Here is a 25,397-nt window from a genome sequence, read left to right as displayed (position 1 = left end):
GTTTAATGCGATGCGAAACCAACGTTCCGCAAGGTTATCCAGAAATAAATTGTAGTGGTAGGTGACCACTGAAGGAAGTAAAATTACATTTGGGTCCATCTTTCATTTATCATAGTAACGTGCATTTGGGATTTTATTTTAGCGTGAGTTTTGTCGTATATGGGAAGCGTCAACCCCACAAGTGTAAAGGTAAGCGGAATGAGCTACGAGCATTTATTCAACGCCAAGTTTCTATAAATGTAATCCCACAAGTCTTCCGCTTCTTCCATTTATCTAATTTAACGTTCTTTCTTTCTTTCTTTCTTTCTTTATTAGCTTAGGTTCTTCCGAGAGCGTGAGTGAGATTTTAGGTTTGTTCTTTGTTCTTTATAGGCACTAAAGAGGAAGAAGACTCTATAGCTGAAGAAAGAGCATGTGAGTGAAATTTTCCTCTGCTCTCTTTCTCTCTCTCTCTTTCTCTCCCTCTCTCTGTGATTAGGTTGGTGCAATTAATTTAATTCATGTTATTTCCATGCGCGTTATTGTTATGGTGTAATAATTAAGCATGCAGCATGCATTTGTTAGAACGAGAAAGTAAGATTAATATACGCTTGTATTAGCGGGTGCTGAATTGTTTGGTTTTGAAGGTGATGGCATGTTGGATTCTTAATAGAGCGCGTGCTAATTACCGTGTTATCCATTGTTTAGGATTTCAACATTTTCACGGTTTAGATCTGTCTTCTCCGTATATAATTAATTAATTATGAAAGCTCTCCATTTTAATATTATTTGTCATCTAATGATCTAATTAAACAATAATTACTAAAGTCGGATTCTAGATTTAGGTTTTATAATAATCCGTTCTGTTTTTGAAACTCGATCTTTCTATTGTGATAGGTGATAGGACTTTGAGTTGAATTCCATTATTTTTCAAATGTAGAAGAATAGGAATAATAGATTATTGAAAGTCCTTGTAGAAGAAAAGGTTAAGTGAAATCACTAAACGGGATAATTAAAGGTTACTTATTGGAAAGTGTAAATCCTTAGGTATCTTTCCCACTTGAGTATGACTGAAATCTGTGTTGTTGTGGTGGCTGTGTGACCTGCAGAGGATTTGGGCAAGGCATTGAAGTTGAAGTGTGGAAGAGTTCTTAAGAGGTTATTTCCACTAAAGGAATGGAGGTATATGGCAAATCTATGGTTGCAGCTCCTGCAAATGTTATTTATATGTCGAGTATTTTGGGCCGTGATGGACCAAATCCTGTGCATAAGTGCGACTGGAAATGTGAAAACGAAAATGTTTGCGGGAACATGTATCGCTGCAGGCTAACAGGGCTAACTCACATCTGTGATAAAAACTGTAACCAGAGAATTTTGTATGATAACCACAGCTCGCTTTGTAGAGCAAGTGGTCAAATTTTCCCCCTTACACCAGCAGAGGAACAAGCAGTGAGGGGTGTTCGAAGAAAGCTCGATGCAGAAAATTCATCTTCTGATGGCTGTGGTTTTAAGCGTAGACGAGATACACAATTCCATACTTCTCCTTTCGAGAGATCTTTTTCTGCTGTCAGTCCTATCTGCAGCCAAGTTGGAGATGGCATGGATATGAGCTAGATATATATTTCCTTCTTTTTTGGATCTTTTTTTCTTTTTCCCTTTTACTATCAGATGAGTATCAATAACAGCACTTGAATAAATGGACTACCTATTGGTGGACAACATGTATGTCCATCTACTTTGAGAACTCCTTATATTTCCAGTAATAATGTAATGTGGCACTTAAAAGTAGCTTGACTGTTTAGTATTCAGATGACTTTAGTTTCTTGCTCACCTTGTTGGGAAGCAGACATTTAGCTACAAGATGAAACTCAGACTTTATGATGCCTGGATTTGATTTAGGACCTGAAATGATGTACTATGTATCAGCATTCATCAATTTTCTTAACTGTAACCCTTTTCTAGCTGGCTGTTTTGTAGTTTCTAGCAAATATCTAATTGCAATGCATAACTTTCCAAGAGTTGGTGTGTTAATTACTAATACTACTGCTGTGAGTTGCACTATTTTATTTTAGATCTTATTTATCTTAATTCCATTAGAATAGTGCACCATTGGCAGTCATGTCCATTAGGCTGATAATTCTAATCAGGGTTATTTTGATAACCTTGATCAATGCAGGTAAGGTTCCTTATATGCTCAAAATAGTCAAGTATGAAGTATGTGAAAAACACTATTCTTTTTTTTCCTTCCTGAATGTCTTCCTACTTTTGCAGACTCACAAGAGATGAAATAGCTTACATTTTTAAAATTATCATTCTATTATCTTTTCTTTACATCCTCTGATTAATTGCTGGCTGTTTGAGTTTAATGTAACTTGTGCAGGTTCAGAAGCATGTACTATCAAGGAGCTTTATAAACATTTGTATTGCAGATAAATATAGAATTGGTTTATACTAGAAAATGAAATATTGATACCTATCTGCTTATTTTCTAGATGTAGGAACAAGCATTGCCATTTATGCTAAAGTTTGCATCTACTGGAGTTTGGGTAGGAGGATGGTTATGGGGTTGTGAAGAATCTTGAGATTCCACAGGTGCTCCAGATAGGAAGTGACAGACAGATGGTTACGATGTCCTCGCTTTGCAAGTTTTAATGAATCTGTTAAGATTTGAAAACTTGGAAAGTATAGACCCAGTTACATGTTAAATGAGACCACATTTCTTCATCCCCCCAAGTCAGATTATCATCTATTGGGTGTGACATTTATTGGGCGAAAAGAGGACTTGATCAATGCAGACCTAGTTATTTGCAAGTATGAGCACATTGTATATATCAAACTTGCATTTTCTCTGTACATTTGAGTATTGGAAAAGATTTACCCTGTATTTGAGCCTTAGGATATTTTCTTGAAGTTTTTCATTGTCGTCTGGGCAAATTCAACTTTGTATTGAATGATATTATGTATTTTGAAAATTTGATGCCATAAATTTGTAATGGTAACCATGGCTGTTGCTTTTACTCTTATCATTTTTGCAACAAACCATTAATGTTAATTAGTGGAACATTTAGAACAGTTGAGTTTCACTTGTGTATACAAATTATTCTTGTGTTATAAAGATAAAAAATTTATTAAGCCAAGGAAGCCAAAGCAAGTTGCCATTCAGAATAAATCTAAAAAAGCAAAAAGGTATACCTAAATAACAAATATTGAATCCATCATAGACCAAAGATAGGAAAAATTACTCTTGTTGAGAGTCGAACTCAAAACCTCCCACTTACTAAACGGGTGCTCTAACCAACTGAGCTACGAGAGCTTATTGGTACTTTGGTTTTGCAAATCTTATTTAATATCTTGATGGATTTTGAACATTTGCTTTGGAATGGCATATAATTTGTTTCATGAATAAATTTAAGGACAAGTTACATAATTAAAATGAATTGATTTGAAATTTATCCAATTGCAACTTTTTGAAATCTAAGAGATGTTTGCAATTTTTTTTATTCTATATAAATTGCTATTGACTATAGGGGTTTAACTTGAACGTAATCCGCTACATGTTAGGACGAATTATGTAAGAGAATGTGTTAAGCAGAAATCGCTACTAGCTATAGCGGTTTATGAAAAAACATTGGTATGTACAATCTGTGGGAGACTCTAACAGTTTACGTGAAGCTGGTTATTCTCAGGTAGATTCTAATGTGTAAAATTTTTGATAATCTCTAGATGTGACGGAATTGACATTTGGATCTTCTTCCACTATAAATATAAATAGTAAGATTAAATTGACTAATTCTATTTTAAATCAACTTATCACTATTAAAATTAGTTAATTATTATATATATATGCACACTACATGTGACATATATTGGTATAACAAGCAATTAAGATATAAGAATGTTTGAAATAATAAAATAATTCTAATTGAAAATTAGAATTAGTAACATAATCAGAAAATAAATTACTATTATTATTATTATTATTATTATTATTATTATTATTATTATTATTATTATTATGTCAAATTATAGTGAGTTAAGAAATAATACTAAATAATTATCTTGTGATGATGATTTATATGGAGCTTGAATAAACAAAGTAACTAACTATTATAATGATGTTTATCATTCTACACTAAATATGTATATTTTAAAAAAAATAATAATAAAATTATTATAAAATATTTAAGCAAATTATTTTATATTTCATTTATTTGTAAATTTTTTTTATCGCAAAAGACATGCACAAATATATCACTATTATACAATACTTCTTTTTTTACCTAATCTGTTTGACTTTATTTTTATCTGTGTGTATATTAATATGAGATCAGATCTCATTCGCACATTCATACGATCAAATTGTGAATTTCAGGTAAATTTTTGTATATTCTAAGAATCCACAGAATATAAATAAATAGGTAAATATTCTTTTTATGTTTTATTTTAACTAATAATTATCACATATGTTGTATTATTTTATTTTTATTATTTAAAAAAAGTATATTTAATAATATTTTAGGAGTTAAAAGAGTGAAAAAAAAAGAAATTTTATTAATTTTTTAATAAAAATAAATTTTTTAAAATATTTTATATTTTGTAAATATATCCGAGTTACAAATGTGTGGATCAGATCCAAACTAAAAAAACCGTAGATAATGGATCTGATCCGATGATTTTAGCGTAGATTAAATCAAAATTTTGATGATTTGATTCACATTGACCCCTATTTGCATCTAATACAATTTTTATCTATTTAGTAAATCCTCTTTTTACCTTAAATTGTCAAAAATAGTATTTTAATTTATGTTCTATTAATTGGATCTCTGAATATCTCCACTTCTTTTCAATTGCCTTGCTTTTGTATTTATAAAGAAACCAGATTTACATAGACCACTAGAGCCTCCCATTACGCGCATACCAATACTCAACATCTTTTTCTATGTAATCCGCGCTAGTCTGTAGCGGATTACGTTTAAATTAAAATCGCTGCAGGTAGTAGCGGTTTACAAAGAGTAAAAGAAATTGCAAACATGTCCTCCAAAAAGTTGCAATTAGATAAATTCTAAACCAATTCATTTTAATTATGTAACTTGTCCTAAATTTAATAGATAAAATTACATACAAAATAAATTCATAAAAATTCTCATTTTATTTTTACTTCTCAATCAAATATCACTTAGAAAAATAGATTTCTTCCAGGCAAGCTTTTAAATTTGTTTATAATAAGTTTGCGCAAAATTTACCACCAAAACTCCAAATTTTCTCGAAAAATTTAAAATATACAAGATCGTCTCAGGGAGGATTCTCTCGCAGCCTTAGTCTTCGCGGTGCATAATTGCTTAATTTGCATACTCGAGGTTAAGGGAGGTTGAGGTCAATTTCTATTTTCACCATTGAAAAGTAATTTTGCTTCACTTAAGACCTTGGTAAAAGTCAAAGTTTTATTTCTACCTTTGGACTTGGAAACACATCGAATAATCCATGCAAATTCTTACAAGGCTCAACCTACCTAGGGAGTTCTATACACGATTCTACGAGGACATGATTTCCAAAAGTTTGTAAAATTTCCCATGCAACAGCAAAAGCAAAGAATTGCTTCCAACAGAGGCCATCCACAATAAAAGAAATGCGAAATCCATAATATTGGTTTAAGCAACGTAACGGTTTAGTTCTACATTGCATCACGGATACGGTAATACCATACAATTACCTCTTTCAACATCCTTATATATATCAAATCTGGGGGCATTGACTACTCCCTTTCTCGCACCAATCCCCTCTAGGTACCCCCTTAGGTCTCAACTTTTACTACCAAATATAATCCTTCAAATACACAACTATGGCACCCTGGCCTAGTTTTCTTATTCTCTTTACATTTTTCTCTAACACTTTCTCTTACACATTCACCATAATCAACAACTGCCCTCATACTATATAGCCTGGTACACTTGCTGGTTCAGGGAGCCCTAAACTATCAACGACTGATTCCAGTTGGACTCAGGCCAAAGTGTCAGACTAACCACGGTACCAGGATGGTCGGGACGAATATGGGCAAGGACGGGTTGCAAATTTGATGTCACAGGTGCTGGCAAATGCCTAACTGGTGACTGTGGGGGAAAACTGGAATGTGATGGAAATGGTGCTGCACCTCCTACCTCACTGTTTGAGATAACACTCGACGGAGCCAATGGACAAAGATTTCTACGATGTCAGCATGGTAGATGGCTACAATTTGCCGTTAGTGGCTCTACCACGAGGTGTATCTGGTGGAGCCTGTAATGCTACATGATGCGTGACTGATATCAACAGAGGTAAGAGTTCAAAAGTACATAAAGAAAATAAACTATACAGCTGAAAGCTAACATGTACCTTATAGAATTATAAAAAAATGCAATGGTATAGGTTGCCCTAGAGAACTTCAAGTGCTCGGTGAAGACGAAAACCAGCGTGGTGTAGTAGGGTGCAGAAGTGCTTGTGAGGCATTCAAGTCGGATCGGTACTGCTGCACTGGACAATATGCTAACCCAAAGAGTTGCCAGCCTACATTTTATTCAACTATCTTCAAGAAGGCGTGTCCTAGAGCTTATAGTTATGCATTTGATGATGGAACCAGAACTTTCACTTGCAAAGCTAGTGAATATGAGATTGTTTTTTGTCCCTATAGGTTTACAACTATGCATCATCTTCCACAACTGTGATTTGTTTCCCTTCTCTTTTTGTTTATTGCCACATTTTCATGATAAACCCATCCAATAACTAAAATTTTACAATACAATTTACAACACAGGATGAAAAACCAAAATCATACACCACCACCTAGACATCCCAAGCGTAAGCAAGTTACTTCCTCATCAAATACTCTCTTGCCCTTACCAGCGCCTATCGTTCTCTTGATTCTCGATCTTCTTTCTCAGTGTTTCTAAGACACGAACATTATTGATATGGAATGACAAGAAACTCCAGGAGTGCTTCTCAAAAGAGGGAGAAAAGAATCCCTGCTTGTGAGATTGAAATGAACAAGCAAGAATAATATTAGCAATTAGCGAACAAGATTTACAATCTTGCAAGACATTCTTTGGAGGGGAACAAGCATAGTCAATGTAATCAGGAAAATTAGAATCTTGAAATTCATTCTCCCATGTTTGGCAGAAATTTAGTTAACAAAGTAATATTTCAAAAATTATATTAGCCAGCTAATACAAGTAAACTAAAAGCAGAGATAACAAATAATAATTCAATGGAAAAGAAACTACAATGTGAGTATTATGGAAACAGGAACATGTAAGAAGGATTTGATAAGAACTCATTCACCAATCATAAAAGTATCCAATTCTTCTGGGGTGGATTTGTTGATAAGACCTCCAATGGCAGCTGTTTTAATGTTATTATCTCTGACATGGGCAAAGTATTTCATCAACTAGTACTTTTAACCCAAGGATTGAGTATAGGTTTACAACATATACAATGGAACACTTCTTCGACTCAATTCTTCGTCTTTGCCTTCTTAGAATTTGGAGCTTTTTTTGGAGCTATTTTCTTTACTGTCTTAGGTTGTGGTTTTCCTCCAGTACTTCTACCTCTTTTCTTTTCAGCACCCTGTATCCAAATCTTATACAATTTAGTATGTATGCAGCAGCATTTTCATTTATAAAGGGAGAATCTGAAACCAAGAAAACTTTATAGGAACTTACTATTTTCTTGTCACCCTTCCCTTTGGATTTACTGTGAGTTTGTTCCTTAGCATGCTCATTTTGATCAGTTTGGGTGCCCTTCGGCATCTTGCCAGCTTCCTCATCTGAATCAAAGGCAAAACCATCTAGTGTCCCTTCTCATATGAAAGGTTAAGATATGAGTAAAGGAGTTTATTCATAATATAAAGGAAAAACTACCAGAAATAAAAGCCTCAATTTGGTAGATGCAAATAACCTTCAACCATAGTTTCAGCTTCATATACATTAGATTGTGGCTCCAACTGTATGAAGTCATTCATAATGGCCTCTATCTGATGAAGAAATATTAAGAATAGCATCAAAATATCAATTAAACATAATGACAGCAAATATTTATCATAATCCTTGTCAGGGATGATACTGATGAATAACATAAATAAAAAGTAGAAGAGAAACCTTGACGATGAATACAGATTTATAACTTAGGATAGTAGTAATTGCGTCAAACAATTTTCAATATGCGAGTAAATACGAAAATATCAGATAATCAACAGACCTTTACCTCGGACTGTCCAAAGCTAACCTGAACAAATAACAAGCTCGTATCAGTATTTGAAAAATACGAGCAGGAAAGGTTTGATATAACTCGATCATGAAGGTAACTAGCCACAAGGACATTATAAATAAAAATTTTAAATGCAGATTACATCCAACTTAATTACTTACCACACAAAATGTCCGGCAAGGAACTATAGATGTTTTGTATATAGTTTCTGAAATGATGCCAACAATACAAACAATCAGATATAGTTTGTCACTGCCTAAAACTAACACAGAAAACGGAATATACTTATAATGAACATATTATAAAGGCATATAACTTAGGTAAGGAATGAAAATATATGACGAGATGTTTTTTCCTTTTTTTTTTTCTCTTTTTTTAAGCTAAAAACTGAGGTAATATTTATGATCATGTTTATTTAAATAAAAAAATACAATATGTCATTAAGAAGAAAAGAAAGTACTGTGCTTATGATTCCGATATTCCTATTTTTAAAATACGAAGTATGAGTCCTTTTGTATTTTGGGAACTCCACACGTAATAATTTTGCCTTAAGAAGTAAGTCAACATTACTAAACTGTACTGTTTTTCTTCACATACTCATGCTACAATATTGTGATTAAAAAAATATTTGTCCATGTCTTCATATTGATGAAACACACTGATTTCCTTAGAAATCAGAAAATATATGAGCTAAAACAAAAAGTACCTTTCAAGTCTAACTGCATTTCCTGATCTCTGGATGCAGAATCTGAAATTATAACCCGGCCTACAGCTCCCACATCACCACTGAGATCTATGGAGTCACCTTGGCACTCAACAAGAGCCTGCAAAACCAAAGCTCCTCCTCAGGTACCCTTTCCATTCTCATGAATTAAGAAGAGAACATAACAACATGGCCCTTCCAATTACAAAACACAACATACAACAAAGAAAAATCCATAACATATAGTTGCTATCCAACCTTTGTGTGTTGAACTTTCTCAGAAAGCACCAAAAGGCAGCCTTGAAGAGGAGACCTGCAAATTATAAATAGCACGCAAAATCAGGATGCTGGACTAGATAACAAGATAGCTTATGATGGCTATTACTTATTTCAGTTTCAAAGTCATGGGAGTGTGGTGAGTCATTATAATTAATTAATTATTGTAGTCATTCTTACATTTGTCTTAATGAGCTTTTCACAAGTTTCTTCCTCCTCAGCCTCCAGATCTCCACCACTACCTGTCCCATTTGTAGATACCACAAGCATATGGTCAGAAATCCATAAAAAGAGAATGGAGTGATATCTTACAACTTATATTCCCATACTAACCCATTTCATACCTCTCTCCTTTGCACTGCCCTTTGTTTTCTTCCCTTTCACTGGTGAATGATCTTCTTCTACCTGAATTGGTTTCTGAGAAGACTTTCCTTTTGAACCCTTTCTGCATGGAGACTTTCCATCATTGCCAAGGATAATTTTATCCTTAGCTTCTTCACTAATCAATTGAGGTATTTGTTGCTGAGAAGCTTTCCACCTGATTGTTACGAATTTCCTTTTTGGGGCTACGATCAAGGCACGACTCAGAATCTGATGACAGATTCAAAATTCGATAAACAGATTCCTATGCAAAAACATTTGACTAATCAGCAACCAGAAAGCAATCGCAGCCAAGCGTTAGCAAGCCAAACACATTTTTCTTATAAAATACAAGGGAAAATTTGCTTCCTTTTTTCTGGTGATATATTATTCTTAATCCTTTACCTATCCAACCCTGCAATGCTCATATTGGTGTTGTAGTAGGCAACAGAATTATTCTAAGGACGAGAAAAAATGGTATACTGGTTAGATATTCTATGCTTGATGGATTAAAATCCTCTTGATGTTCAAGGATGAAATATCAATAGCTTCTCTAAAACTACTGATCCCATGTAAGAATTAATGGGGCAAGGTTCTTACTTTACGCTCGAAATGCATGTCATTGTTTGAATCAATGCCAATCTTCCTTTCCTCTATGTCTCCTGCATCATAAGAGACCAAACGACAATTCAATAAAGAAGCAAATTGTAAAATAATTGTTGCATGCTATCACTAGATAGAAACAAAGCCTGCTATGTTAATGATATCATGTTTTTAGGGGGGAAATAAAACTATATGCAGATTGGTTTTAAATTAGAAGTACAAAAAAAAGCTCCAATGTGTGTAAGTCATGGGTCTTTTGTGTTTAATTGATTCCAAAAAAAATTCCCCTAGATTTTACTTATATTGAGAATAAAATTTGGGAAATTTTAGAAATATAGAGAAGGCATCAAACCGGGAGACTGACGTTGGGATTTTTGACAGTAAAGAATTTTATAAAAATAGTCGCATTGTAGATATAGTCTCTAAACCAACAGAAATCCCTTCGTACAAACGTTTTTGGTTGTCACAAGTAACAAACCCCTTTGAAATTGATAACCGAGTATTTAAACCTCGGGTCGTCTTCTCAAGGAATTGCAGGGAGGTGTTCTTATTATTGGTTATGAAAAAGTGTGTTTTAGGGTTTTGGATTAAGGTAAAAAGTTAGTTGAATGACAAGAAAGATAAAATAATAATAAAAATAAACTTTTGGCAAGGTATGAAGAACTGGAAGTCCTATTCTAGTTATCCTTATCAATTGTGATGAGAATTGGATTTTTCTCCCACTTTGTTAACCTCTAACTATGAAGGTAAGTTAAGTGGATGAATTAATTTCGATTCCTCGAGTCCTAGTCTTTCCTTGGGAAAGGCTAGAGTTATTGGAACTCGAATTAATTCTTGAAGAATTCTAATTTTCAATCAACAATGAGTTTGATAACTCAAGAGTCACCAATTAATCAACCAAAGCCAAAAGGAAAAATCTAAATTATTTATATAAATAAAAGAAAGCAATCATAAATCAGAAATACCTCAAATAATATTAATTAAGAAAATCATAACATGAATGTAGCATAAGCCAAATAGGCAACATAACTAATATAAGCATTAAAATATCTGAACGTAAGAGATAAATATAAATTAAAAGAACATTGAACCTGGGATTGAGAGTCACTCCTAAAACTAAGAGAAGTCCTAAATCCTAATCCTAAGAGAGAGGAGAGAACCTCTCTCTCTAGAAACTACATCTAAATCCTAAAATTGTGAATTTTTTTGAGCCTTCTTATGAATGGATGCATTCCCCCACTTTATAGCCTCTAATATGTGTTTTCTGGGCTGCAAACTGGATCAAAAACAGCCCAGAAATCGCCCCCAGCGTATTCTGGTACGTACAGGTCGCAGAAAAGTGACGCGGAGGCGTTGTCCACTCGTCCGCGCGGGTTGCGTTCCTGCCAGGTCACGCGTCCACGTGATCCACGCGTTCGCGTCACCTGGCGTCGGGCAGCTATGGCAAATTATATATCAAATCAAAGTCCCAGACATTAGCTTTCTAACGCAACTGAAACCGCGTCGTTTGGACCTATGTAGCTAAAGTTATAGCCGTTTGAGTGCGAAGAGGTCAGGCTGGACAGCTTAGCAGTTTCTCCAACTTCTTGTATTTCTTCCATTTTTGCATGCTTCCTTTCCATCCTCTGAGTCATTCCTGCCCTGTAATCTCTGAAATCACTTAACACACATATCAAGACATCTAATGGTAATAAGAGAGGATTAAACATAGGAAACTTAAGGCCAAAGAAGCATGTTTTCAATCAAAGCACATAATTAGGAAGGCAAATGTAAAACCATGCAAATAGTATGAATAAGTGGGTAAAGAGTTGATAAAAACCACTCAATTGAGCACAAGATAAATCATGAAATAGTGGTTTATCAACTTCCCCACACTTAAACATTAGCATGTCCTCATGCTAAGCTCAAGAGAAGCTATAAAGAATGAAGAGGAATGATAGAATGTATGAAATGCAACCTATGAATGAATGCAACTACATGCAAAATGTTTCTACCTACTTGGTTAAAAGTAAATAAGCTCTTCAAGACAAACATAAATCAGATTTCACTAATTCAAATCATACAATAAAAAGCAAGTAAACTTGTAAGAAGATAGCTCATGAAAGCAGGGAATATTGAATTAAGCACTGAACCCTTACTGGTAGTGTATATCACTCTAATCTCTCAAGTGTCTAGGGTTAATCACTCTACTCTTCTCTAGTCATGCTTTCTAAAACTTTATTCTTCAGCTAACCAATCAACAAAAATTTAATGTACCAATGCAGACATCATGAGGTCTTTTCAAGGTTGTAATGGGGCTAAGGTAAGGGTGAGGGTATATATATGGCTAAGTGAGCTAAAAATTGAATCTTTGACTAACCAAGCTCTCAACTAACATACATACACTCTATATATTCTAATTCATGCCTAGCTACCCAAAATTCCCACTTTTGTATGATTCCCATACTCATGTACCAAAAATTTGATATTTCTTTACTTTTATCACATGTGCATTGATTTTTTTTTATTAACTTAGCATTGGGGTAATTTTGTCCCCTTATTTATTTACTTATTTATTGAATATTTTTGGATTTTTTTATTTTATTTTTTTTTTGTAGATAAATAAACATAACTTATCAAATGCACATGGATTTTCTATTATTTTCCTATTTTGGTTTTTCATGAGTAGGCTCCCAAATTCCCAATATTCAAATAAATTAGAAATATGTTACATTCCCTTATTAACCCATGTTCCCACAGTTTTCCCACACTTAGTTGATGCACAATCCCTACCTTAAGCTAACCAAAGATTCAATTGGGATATTTAATTATTTTTCTACTTAAGGCTAGAGATGTGGTAAAATACAGAACAAATGGGGATTAAAAGGCTCAAAGTAGCTTAACAGGGTGATTTAAAGGGTAGGCTTATTTGGGATAAGTGAGCTAAAATCAAACAATGGCCTCAATCATATGCGAGCATGTAAATACACTAAATAATAGACATATAGATTGAAACAAAATATAGGTTACAATCATAGAGAAGGAAACACACAGGAATAAAATATTTATGGTTAAATAATGTAACCATATAAATAAGCTCAAATCTCACAGGTTGTGTATTCTTTAGCTTAAAAACCATGTTCCAAATACAACTTCAAACAAATTTAACACATAAAAATTTAAATTTTTTTTATTTAAATTAGTAAAATTTTTCAAAAATAGGATCTTAAGAAGAAACTTATTATTTTAACCAAGCAGTAACTAAATGCATAAAATCAAATAAACATGCAATTAAGCATGCAAATGCAACAACTAACAAGGAAAATAAACCATTGGTGTTAAGATAGAAGAGTAACTAACCCATGGAGATCAGTATCGACCTCCACACACTTAAAGATTGCACCGTCCTCGGTGCATGCTGAGATGTGCAAGTGGACGAGTTGTGCCAACTGATGCTTTTCTTCAAGGATTGTGCAGATGGACTTGTTTGTCTCTCCCATGTAACGTCTTCCGGTTCTCTTCCTGGTGGCCATCCTGAAAGAAAAAGGGAAGAAAAGTAATCCAAAAATAAAGATAAAAAATAAAAGATGGGTGTTAATGCCAGATAATAAGGGTCTCAATTGCATGGTAGCTACAACATGCAAATGAGAAAACAATAGAAGCTATGGCATACCAATGGTGCAGAATTTGCAATAAAGGAGAGGGGAATGTGGGTAATGTAAGATAGTATAAGTTCATATCAATGCAAGAGAAGTACGAGTTTCATAAAAGATTAGCATTGATTTAAATAATGTTACCCAATCAGAATAAAACAAGTTACTAAGCACCCAAAATATTTCAAGAGAAGATGCAACAGTGAAATAAGAAAATTCAACACCAAAGAAAAAAATAATAAATTTAGAAAAAAAAATAAAAATATGCACTAAATTAAAATGCAATGAATGAAATATTCAAATAAATTAAAATAAAATAAAAAGAAAAAATAAGAAGAATGAGAAATGAAAGAAGGGAAGAAGAAGTAAATAAGAAAGGAGGGAGGAAAAATTAGAATTGGGGAAGAAAAGATAAGATTTTGGCTGATATGGATAAGCTGTGCGGTGCAAGCGACGCGGACGCGTGGGGAACGCGGTCGCGTGAGTTGCGCTTTAAGTTAATCGACGCGGTCGCGTGACACGTTTTATGCTACTGGCGCGAGGGCAGCCTCGCGCTCGCACAACTCTCTGTTCAAAATATTATTTTGCCAAATTTTGGGTGGCGCGATCGCGTGGATGGCCATTTTTGGAAAACGACGCGGCCGCGTGGGGCATTCGTTCGTGTCGGAAGGCTTGGGCTTCCAGCACGAGTCCAGCCCAATTCCAGCTCAACTTTCGGCCATACACCCTTGTTACGTCGATTTTTATGGCACGCGGTCGCGTGGGGCACGTGGTCGCGTGGGAGGCCAAAGTTCCCACATAACGCGGTTGCATGAGCGACGCGGTCGCGTGGGGTCAAATTATGCTAAAGGCGCACCTCCAGCCACGCTCTCGCATGACTCTCTATTCAATTCTTTTCTTCCCAACGTACTAGTGACGCGGACGCGTCAGCGACGCTGCCGCGTCGCGTGCGTGCTTTTTTTTTATAATGCAAAATTCAATGATAATATGAATATTATGCAAAACTTCAGGTTCAATAAAATAAAATAAAATTCAAAAATAAACAAAACTAAATAAAATTAAAATTAAAAAAGGAATGATCATACCATGGTGGGTTGTCTCCCACCTAACACTTTTAGTTAAAGTCCTTAAGTTGGACATTTGGTGAGCTTCCTGTTATGGTGGTTTATGCTTGTACTGATCAAGGAATCCCCACCAATGTTTGTACTTCTAATAGCCTCCAGGGTCCCAAACTAGGCATGTAAAGCCCTTAAGAAGCTTCAAACAGATTCTTAGGCTCCCGGGATGACAAATGTCAGAACAGATTCCAAGATCCCAAACTTTACATTTACACCCGTTTTTGTCTCGATCTGCATTTTTCCAGCCGGGTGAAAGGTGATCTGAATTCTCACTGCAGCGACCAAACAGCTTCCTAGACCCATTCAGTTGAGCTTTACACCAACCTTTGCATTTAAACTTAAAGCTTCCAACCATAATGAACCTTGTAGGACAATTCTTACCACTGGCCATCTTCCGCTTACTCTTAATGTCACAAAGAGCTCTAAGTTGACCATCCGTCTCCAGTAGCCCATATTCAAGTGGAATTAGAAAGCTAAGGGATATGAATTTTACCCACTTGAATGTTGTGAAGGATGATGGAAACTTAGGGGGAGGTATTTTTAATGAAATTACAAGCTCCACTCCCTTGTGCTCTTCTCTGATAATTACCACCTCTTTGCAAGCTTCTTCAATTTCAACCTCTTCCTCTTGGTAGCTTTCTTCCAATTCAATCTCCTCTTCATTGCTTTCCAAGGGCATGGGAGGTTGTGCTTCTTCTTCTTGAATCTCCATCTCTTGATCAACCTCTTCCAAGTCTTCAACTATGATATGCCTTGGAGGTTGTACACCCTCCTCAGCATCAATTTCAAACGTCTTGGAAGGGGGTTCTATGACTGGACTTTCCCATGGAGGTTCTGCATCTCCTAAGTCTTGAACCACTTCTTCTTCTTCAATAATTCCGGCTTCCTCCACTTGTTCCAGTACAAAGTCATGCTCCGTATTGTTCACTGGAGTTTCTAGTATCTCCTTCATGCTACGTTCTTCATTAGATTGTCCACATGAAGCCATGGGGGTTCCTTGAGTGTCCGAACGTCGGGAAGCTAATTGATTTATCGCTTGCTCCAATTGACGAATGGTTGCCTGAAATCGATCCACTGTTTCCTTGAAACGATCCTTTGTCTCTTGATGCACTCGGCTTTCATAAACAGGATCATAGTGCTCTTGGATTGATGGATATGGAGATAGTGAATATTGAAGTGGTGGTTCTTGTGAGTAATTGGGTTGGAATTGGGGTGGTTCTATATACGGTTCATATGGCTCATAAGGTGGTTGGTATGGTGGTTGAGGGTTAGGGTCATATGGAGGTGAATGGCAGAAAGGGGCTTGTGAGTTTGGTGGTCCAAAGTTATGTTGAGGAGAGGGTTCATAGGCGTATGGTGGTGGTTGTTGATAATCAAAGTGCTCACCATAGCCATTGCCTTGATATGCATCACAGAATGGTTGTTGACAGTCCATTGGAGGTGGTTGTTGCCATGAGGGTTGATCAAATCCTTGTGGCTCCTCCCATCTTTGATTGTTCCAACCTTGATGCCTGTTCTCATTGTAATTTCTTCTTCCTGCAACATAATTGTAACCAGACTCATAGCCAAAGGGGTGAGAGAAAATAAAAAAAAAACTAAAAAGAAAATATTTTGAAAAAGAAATGATTTTTAAAAAAAAAATTGAATTTTGAAAAATAAGATAAGATAAGATAAAAGTTTTAAAATAAAAATCTGAAATTTTTTTTAAATATTTACAATAACCAATAATAAGGCACACGTTTGCAATTCCCCGGCAACGGCGCCATTTTGATGTTGGGATTTTTGCCAGTAAAGAATTTTATAAAAACAGTCGCGTTGTAGATATAGTCTCTAAACCAACAGAAATCCCTTCGTACAAACGTTTTTAGTTGTCACAAGTAACAAACCCCTTTGAAATTGATAACCGAGTATTTAAACCTCGGGTCGTCTTCTCAAGGAATTGCAGGGAGGTGTTCTTATTATTGGTTATGAAAAAGTGTATTTTGAGGTTTTGGATTAAGGTAAAAAGTTAGTTGAATGACAAGAAAGATAAAATAATAATAAAAATAAACTCTTAGCAAGGTATGAAGAACTGGAAGTCCTATCCTAGTTATCCTTATCAATTGTGATGAGAATTGGATTTTTCTCCCACTTTGTTAACCTCTAACTATGAAGGTAAGTTAAGTGGATGAATTAATTTCGATTCCTCGAGTCCTAGTCTTTTCTTGGGAAAGGCTAGAGTTATTGGAACTCGAATTAATTCTTGAAAAATTCCAATTTTCAATCAACAATGAGTTTGATAACTCAAGAGTCACCAATTAATCAACCGAAGCCAAAAGAAAAAATCTAAATTATTTATATAAATAAAAGAAAGCACTTATAAATCTGAAATACCTCAAATGATATTAATTAAGAAAATCATAACATGAATGTAGCATAAGCCAAATAGGCAACATAACTAATATAAGCATTAAAATATCTGAAAGTAAGAGATAAATATAAAGTAAAAGAACATTGAACCTGGGATTGAGAGTCACTCCTAAAACTAAGAGAAGTCCTAAATCATAATCCTAAGAGAGAAGAGAGAACCTCTCTCTCTAGAAACTACATCTAAATTCTAAAATTGTGAATTTTTTTGAGCCTTCTTATGAATGGATGCATTTCCCCACTTTATAGCCTCTAATCTGTGTTTTCTGGGCCGCAAACTGGGTCAAAAACAGCCTAGAAATTGCCCCCAGCATATTCTGGTACGTACAGGTCGCGGAAAAGTGACGCGGAGGCGTCGTCCACGCGTCCGCGCGGGTTGCTTTCCTGCCAGGTCACGCGTCCGCGTGATCCACGCGTTCGCGTTGCCTGGCATCGAGGCAGCTATAGCAAATTATATATCAAATCGAAGCCTCGGACGTTAGCTTTCCAACGCAACTGAAACCGCGTCGTTTGGACCTATGTAGTTAAAGTTATAGCCGTTTGAGTGCGAAGAGGTCAAGCTGGACAGCTTAGCAGTTTCTCCAACTTCTTGTATTTCTTCCACTTTTGCATGCTTCCTTTCCATCCTCTGAGCCATTCCTGCCCTGTAATCTCTGAAATCACTTAACACACATATCAAGGCATCTAATGGTAATAAGAGAGGATTAAACATAAGGAACTTAAGGCCAAAGAAGCATATTTTCAATCAAAGCACATAATTAGGAAGGCAAATGTAAAACCATGCAAATAGTATGAATAAGTGGGTAAAGAGTTGATAAAAACCACTCAATTGAGCACAAGATAAACCATGAAATAGTGGTTTATCAACCTCCCCACACTTAAACATTAGCATGTCCTCATGCTAAACTCAATAGAAGCTATAAAGAATGAAGAGGAATGATAGAATGTATGAAATGCAACCTATGAATGAATGCAACTACATGCAAAATGTTTCTACCTACTTGGTTAAAAGTAAATAAGCTCTTCAAGACAAACATAAATCAGATTTCACTAATTCAAATCATACAATAAAAAGCAAGTAAAATTGTAAGAAGATAGCTCATGAAAGCAGGGAACATTGAATTAAGCACTGAACCCTTACTGGTAGTGTATATCACTCTAATCTCTCAAGTGTCTAAGGTTAATCACTCTACTCTTCTGTAGTCATGCTTTCTAAAACTTTGTTCTTCAGCTAACCAATCAACAAAAATTTAATGTACCAATGCAGACATCATGAGGTCTTTTCAAGGTTGTAATGGGGCTAAGGTAAGGGTGAGGGTATATATATGGCTAAGTGAGCTATAAATTGAATCTTTGACTAACCAAGCTCTCACCTAACATACATACACTCTATATATTCTAATTCATGCCTAGCTACCCAAAATTCCCACTTTTGTATGATTCCCATACCCATGTACCAAAATTTTGATATTTCTTTACTTTTATCACATGTGCATTGATTTTTTTTATTAACTTAGCATTGGGGTAAGTTTGTCCCCTTATTTATTTACTTATTTATTGAATATTTTTGGATTTTTTTCTTTTCTTCTTTTTTTTTTGTAGAGAAATAAACATAACTTATCAAATGCACATGGATTTTCTATTATTTTTCTATTTTGGTTTTTCATGAGTAGGTTCTCAAATTCCCAATATTCAAATAAATTAGAAATATGTTACATTCCCTTATTAACCCATGTTCCCACAGTTTTCCCACACTTAGTTGATGCACAATCCCTATCTTAAGCTAACCAAAGATTCAATTGGGATATTTAATTATTTTTCTACTTAAGGCTAGTGTTGTGGTAAAATACAAAACAAATGGAGATTAAAAGGCTCAAAGTGGCTGACAAGGGTGATTTAAAGGGTGGGCTTATTTGGGATAAGTGAGCTAAAATCAAACAATGGGCTCAATCATATGCAAGCATGTAAATACACTAAATAATGGACATATAGATTGGAACAAAATATAGGTTACAATCATAGAGAAGGAAACACACAGGAATAAAATATTTATGGTTAAATAATGTAACCATATAAATAAGCTCAAATCTCACAGGTTGTGTGTTCTTTAGCTTAAAAACCATGTTCCAAATACAACTTCAAACAAATTTAACACATAAAAATTTAAATTTTTTTATTTAAATTAGTGAAATTTTTCAAAAATAGGATCTTAAGAAGAAACTTATTATTTTAACCAAGCAGTAACTAAATGCATAAAATCAAATAAACATGCAATTAAACATGCAAATGCAACAACTAACAAGAAAAATAAACCATTGGTGTTGAGATAGAAGAGTAACTAACCCATGGAGATCGGTATCGACCTCCCCACAATTAAAGATTGCACCGTCTTCGGTGCATGCTGAGATGTGCAGGTGGACGGGTTGTGCCAACTGATGCTTTTCTTCAAGGATTGTGCAGATGGACTTGTTTGTCTCTCCCATGTAACGTCTTCCGGTACTCTTCCTGGTGGCCATCCTGAAAGAAAAAAGGAAGAAAAGTAACCCAAAAATAAAGATAGAAAATAAAATATGGGTGTTAATGCCAGATAATAAGGGTCTCAATTGCATGGTAGCTACAACATGCAAATGAGAAAACAATAGAAGCCATGGCATACCAATGGTGCAGAATTTGCAACAAAGGAGAGGGGAATGTGGGTAATGCAAGATAGTATAAGTTCATATCAATGCAAGAGAAGTTCGAGTATCATAAAAGATTAGCATTGCTTTAAATAATGTTACCCAATCAGAATAAAACAAGTTACTAAGCACCCAAAATATTTCAAGAGAAGATGCAACAGTGAAATAAGAAAATTCAACACCAAAGAAAAAAATAATAAATTTAGAAAAGAAAATAAAAATATGCACTAAATTAAAATGCTATGAATGAAATATTCAAATAAATTAAAATAAAATAAAAAGAAAAAATAAGAAGAATGAGAAAGGAAAGAAGGGAAGAAGAAGTAAATAAGAAAGGAGGGAGGAAAAATTAGGATTGGGGAAGAAAAAATAAGATTTTGGCTGATATGGATAAGCTGTGCGGCGCAAGCGACACGGACGCGTGGGGCACGCAGTCGCGTGACTTGCGCTTGAAGTTAATCGACGCGGTCACGTGACACGTTTTATGCTATTGGCGCGAGGGCAGCCTCGCGCTCGCACAACTCTCTGTTCAAAATATTATTTTGCCAAATTTTGGGTGACGCGATCGCGTGGATGGCCATTTTTGGAAAACGACGTGGCCGCGTGGGGCACGCGTTCACGTCGGAAGGCTTGGGCTTCTAGCATGAGTCCAGCCCAATTCCAGCTCAACTTTCGGCCAAACACCCTTGTTACGTCGATTTTCATGGCATGCGGCCGCATGGGGCACGCGGTCGCGTGGGGTCAAATTATGCTAAAGGCGCACCTCCAGCCACGCTCTCGCGTGACTCTCTGTTCAATTCTTTTCTTCCCAACGCACTAGTGACGCGGACGCGTCAGCGACGCTGACGCATCGCGTGCGTGCTTTTTTTTTTATAATGCAGAATGCAATGATAATATGAATGTTATGCAAAACTTCAGGTTCAATAAAATAAAATAAAATTCAAAAATAAATAAAACTAAATAAAATTAAAATTGAAAAAGGAACGATCATACCATGGTGGGTTGTCTCCCACCTAGCACTTTTAGTTAAAGTCCTTAAGTTGAACATTTGGTGAGCTTCCTGTTATGGTGGTTTATGCTTGTACTGATCCAGGAATCCCCACCAATGTTTGTACTTCCAATAGCCTCCGGGGTCCCAAACTAGGCATGTAAAGCCCTTAAGAAGCTTCAAACAGATTCTTAGGCTCCCGGGATGACAAATGTCAGAACAGATTCCAGGATCCCAAACTTTACTTTTACACCCGTTTTTGTCTCGATCTGCATTTTTCCAGCGGGGTGAAAGGTGATCTGAATTCTCACTGCAGCGACCAAACAGCTTCCTAGACCCATTCAGTTGAGCTTTACACCAACCTTTGCGTTTAAACTTAAAGCTTCCAACCATAATGAACCTTGTAGGACAATTCTTACCACTGGCCATCTTCCGCTTACTCTTAATGTCACAAAGAGCTCTAAGTTGACCATCCGTCTCCAGTAGCCCATATTCAAGTGGAATTAGAAAGCTAAGGGATATGAATTTTACCCACTTGAATGTTGTGAAGGATGATGGCAACTTAGGGGGAGGTATTTTTAATGAAATTGCGAGCTCCACTCCCTTGTGCTCTTCTCTGATAATTACCACCTCTTTGCAAGCTTCTTCAATTTCAACCTCTTCCTCTTGGTAGCTTTCTTCCAATTCAATCTCCTCTTCATTGCTTTCCAAGGGCATGGGAGGTTGTGCTTCTTCTTCTTGAATCTCCATCTCTTGATCAACCTCTTCCAAATCTTCAACTGTGATATGCCTTGGAGGCTGTACACCCTCCTCAGCATCAATTTCAAACGTCTTGGAGGTTGTACACCCTCCTCACCATCATAAAGCTTTTTTCCTTTTGTAAAATTTGAGATAAAATTGTTATACTGTTAATTAAATGAAAAATAAGCTAACCAATTAACCATAATATATACTTGATTAAAATTACTGCAACAAAAAATGACCAACTTAAACTTCATATTCACAAAGAACATGTTTCATCTTTTAACAGAAAATAAAAAATACAGCAGCTCACAATTATATATGATATACAAGCTCAAATTGAACTTCCAATTCATCTGATTTCCAAACCCTAAATTTTAAGGATTAAATTATATACTTTCCACTTCATCTGATTTCTCAAAATAAACCTCCAATTCATAAGTGAGCTTTCTCAAAATTAAAAAGAATGGGTCGGAATGAAAGTGGTAAAAAATACAAACCTCAAAGGCTGAGACAGCTGGGGAGGCAGAGGCAGGGAAACACTGGATCAAGGAGGCTGGTGTGTGGAGCAGAAAGTCAGAGGCAGGGGACCGCTGGAGGCAAGGCAGGATCGCAGCAAGGCAGTGGCGCCGCAAAATACCGAGGCCAGGCACTCGCCACTCGGGCAGGCAGCAGCGCAGGCGTGCAGGCAGCGGAATGCAAGCTGTGCAGCGAACAAGCAACGCAGAGGGGGGTAGGAGAGGACTGGGAGGAGCAAGTAGGTACTTAGAGCTAAGAAAAGAGGCTAGTGATAGGCTGGTGGCACTTCGCAGGTCAGAGAGGAAGAGGGCTGAGGAACGAGTGAGACAGACAGTGCAATGCGAGATGGATGGGTGGGCGGGCCGGCGGGGCAGGTGAGTTCAAGCCTAAAGTTATACTTCACAAGCCACAAGTAAATCACCAACTGCGCGTCTCCCACAAAATTAACCATAACAAATGAAGACTTCATAACCGACTTAGATTAGGCTAGTAATAGCTTGAGGGTATTCATGAGTAGGATAAAATCAGATTTGTCTTAATCCAGATTTGTCTTAATTCAGATTTTTTTTTTGGTAAGTTTGGATTTTATTTACTTAGCATTGGGCTCTGTGAGGGACCGCGGTGAGGTGAATGACGCGGGCATGGTGACGCAGACCCAGAGGCACAACCATAGCAGCAGCAACACCACTACCGGTGGCAATGAAGACCGGATGATTTCTTCCCTTCTCTGTTACAATTTCATGGGAGAGAAGAAATGGGCTGGAGTTTGATAAAAATGAAAATGGGTTTGGGTTAGGGTTAGATTTTAAATTTAAGGGTATTATTGTAATTTTAAAAATTTCAGTCTCTACTTTTATTCTAAAACAAATAGGATATCAGTCTCTCAGTCTCAGTTTCTCAGTGTCTAACTCTCTTCCAAACGCTACCTTAGATTCATGCGCTTCTTCTTTTTCTTCTTCTTTACGCACACATATTTTTCTTCACACCTGATGCTACATCTTCTTCTTCTTCTCCTCTTTTTTAATTATTTTTCAATTTCATTACCATCGCCACCAACAGCACCTCCACCACCTCCTCCTCTTCCTTCTCATCCTCCTCCTCCTTTTCTTATTGGAATTTCTTTTTCTCCTCCTTTTCATCATTGTCGTTATCGTCATTGTTTTCTTCTATTACATATCTTCATTATCGTTATCATCATTATTGTTATCGTTATCATCGAATTTTTACATATTGATGATATTATCTGATCCAAAAATTGATTTGGATGTGTTTTTGATCAAAATTGATTTGGTCTGTGCTTGTTTTAAAACGAGTTTGTTTGTGTATCGTTATTATTAATTAATTTTGGTTCATTTGAAATTTAATTTTAGGTTCATTCTGGATGTAATTTTGGTTTATTTCTGAGTGAATTTATGATCATTTAGTTTTATTTTGTGTGCTTATTTTTTAATGTAATCATTAAGTAATTTTGGTTCATTCTGGATTTAAATAAGGTGCATTTGGTTTGTGCTTATTTTGAAATGAATTTATTTGTGTATCGTCATCATTAAGTAATTTCGGTTTATTCAGAATTTAATTATCTGTTCATTCTTGATGTAGTTTTGGTTCATTTCTAAGTAAATTAAGGCACATTTGGTCTAGTTGTTCTATACAATTCAAAACTTTTCCTCCTCACATCCTCTCTTAAGAGGAATAAAACCAAGAAAAAGAGAAGAAAAATTTAACAAAAAGAAAAAACATCAATAAAAAACTCCTAAAAATTTCTCATCATATTCTTCTTCTTCTTATCTTATTCATATTCTCCTTCTTGTTTTTTTTCTCATAATTCTTCTTGTTTTACTACCTTAACAATAATAAAAATATGAAAAAACCAAACAAAGAAGAAAAAATACATAATGCTGCAAAATTACTTGATAGATTTGGATGTGTTTTTGTTTATGATTCAATTTTGTTTGTGTGCTTGTTTTCGAACATAATCATTAAGTAATTTTAGTTCATTCTGGATTTAAATGAGGTGCACTTGGTCTGTGCTTGTTTTGAAACGAGTTTGTTTGGGTATCGTTATCATTAAGTAATTTTAATTCATTCGAAATTTAATTTTTGGTTCATTCTGGATGTAATTTCGGTTCATTTCTGAGTGAATTTATGATCATTCAATTTTGTTTGTGTGCTTATTTTTGAACGCAATCATTAAGTAATTTTGGTTCATTCTGAATTTAAATAATGTGCACTTGGTCTGTGCTTGTTTTGAAATGAGTTTGTTTGTGTATCGTAATCATTAAGTAATTTCGGTTCATTTGAAAATAATTTTAAGATTATTCTGGATGTAATTTTGATTCATTTTTGAGTGAATTAAAGTACATTTGGTCTCATTGTTCTGCACAATTCAAAACTCTTCCTCCTCACATCATCTCTTGAGAGGAATAAAACCAAAAAAAAGAGAAGAAAAATCAAACAAAAAAGAAGAAACAAGAATAAAAAATTTCTCAAAACACAAGAATAAAAAATTTCTCAAAACTCCTCATCATATTCTTCTTCTTCTTATCATGTTCATCTTCTCCTTCTTGTTTTTCCTTCTCATAATTCTTCTTGTTTTACCCTCTTAACAATAATAAAAACATGAAAAAATCAAATAAAGAAGAAGATATGCATAATGCTATAAAATCACTTAATGGATTTAGATGTATTTTTGTTCATGATTCAATTTTTTTCGTGTTCTTGTTTTCGAACATAATCATTAAGTAGTTTCGGTTTATTCTGAATTTATATAAGGTGTTGTGCGGTATTTCAAAATCACAAACTAGCCGGCAAGTGCATCGGGTCATACCAAGTAATACCTCATGTGAGTGAGGATCGATCCTACGAGGATTGATGGATTGAGCAATAATGGTCGAATGATTCCATAGTCAGGCAAACAGAAAGTGATTTTTTGGGGTTCAAAAGCATTAAACAGTACTTCAGAGAATAAGAAAGCAAATAGTGGATTAGATGTAGAAAATGAGAGAAAGTAGTTAAGGTATCGAAGATATTTATCATTCCGGATTAAGTTTTTTTTACCAACTAATTTAATCGTACAAGATTCATTTTATGGCAAACTGTTAGTGACTAAACCCTAATGTCTTAGTGATTTAGTCTCCCTTAACCTAGTTAACCGCCAAT

The 25,397-nt window shown here is 35.3% G+C and overlaps 2 protein-coding genes, 1 non-coding gene and 1 pseudogene across 5 annotated transcripts; 2 read left to right on the top strand and 2 right to left on the bottom strand.

The window, feature by feature from the left end:
- The first annotated feature begins 247 nt into the window (after positions 1–247).
- On the top strand, positions 248–1,940 carry LOC112783932 (uncharacterized). The gene is made up of 2 exons (XM_025827018.3): positions 248–414; positions 1,089–1,940. The coding sequence occupies exon 2, from the start codon at positions 1,156–1,158 to the stop codon at positions 1,591–1,593; it is 438 nt and encodes a 145-aa protein (XP_025682803.1). The 5' UTR covers positions 248–414; positions 1,089–1,155; the 3' UTR covers positions 1,594–1,940.
- A 1,278-nt stretch (positions 1,941–3,218) lies between these two features.
- TRNAT-AGU (transfer RNA threonine (anticodon AGU)) lies at positions 3,219–3,292 on the bottom strand. Its single transcript has one exon. It is a non-coding gene; the product is annotated as a tRNA-Thr (tRNA).
- A 2,526-nt stretch (positions 3,293–5,818) lies between these two features.
- LOC112786070 (pathogenesis-related protein 5-like) lies at positions 5,819–7,110 on the top strand (annotated as a pseudogene).
- LOC112786069 (DNA-binding protein BIN4-like) lies at positions 6,846–10,391 on the bottom strand. 3 transcript variants are annotated; one of them, XR_011879007.1, is made up of 11 exons: positions 10,154–10,391; positions 9,538–9,818; positions 9,374–9,435; positions 9,176–9,230; positions 8,921–9,038; positions 8,376–8,422; positions 8,206–8,232; positions 7,906–7,981; positions 7,671–7,804; positions 7,291–7,575; positions 6,846–6,974 (listed from the first exon to the last, which is right to left on the bottom strand). XR_011879007.1 is itself a non-coding variant. In XM_029296086.2 (10 exons), coding segments are annotated over exons 3-10 (573 nt in total). In that variant the 5' UTR covers positions 9,376–9,435; positions 9,538–9,818; positions 10,154–10,391; the 3' UTR covers positions 7,248–7,461. The 3 variants fall into 3 exon arrangements, 2 of the variants coding, with proteins under 2 accessions (XP_029151919.1, XP_072086385.1); XM_029296086.2 differs by lacking the exon at positions 6,846–6,974 and having other exon boundaries at positions 7,248–7,575; XM_072230284.1 differs by lacking the exon at positions 6,846–6,974 and having other exon boundaries at positions 7,248–7,575; positions 8,212–8,232.
- Positions 10,392–25,397: the final 15,006 nt, after the last annotated feature.

Source organism: Arachis hypogaea, chromosome 20 (genome assembly GCF_003086295.3).
Source record: "Arachis hypogaea cultivar Tifrunner chromosome 20, arahy.Tifrunner.gnm2.J5K5, whole genome shotgun sequence".
NCBI classification, from domain to species: domain Eukaryota; kingdom Viridiplantae; phylum Streptophyta; class Magnoliopsida; order Fabales; family Fabaceae; genus Arachis; species Arachis hypogaea.
The sequence above is the reverse complement of the archived record's forward strand: the minus strand, read 5'-3'. Positions and strand labels throughout refer to the sequence as shown.

Bases quoted from the DNA above. Each gene is read 5' to 3' on its own strand.
- LOC112783932 (XM_025827018.3), top strand. From the start codon at position 1,156: ATGGAGGTATATGGCAAATCTATGGTTGCAGCTCCTGCAAATGTTATT.
- LOC112786069 (XM_029296086.2), bottom strand. The intron at 9,039-9,175 runs GTTGGATAGCAA...TTGGTTTTGCAG, and splicing joins AGAAAGTTCAACACACAAAG to GCTCTTGTTGAGTGCCAAGG. The intron at 7,576-7,670 runs GTAAGTTCCTAT...ATTTGGATACAG, and splicing joins GGAAGGGTGACAAGAAAATA to GGTGCTGAAAAGAAAAGAGG.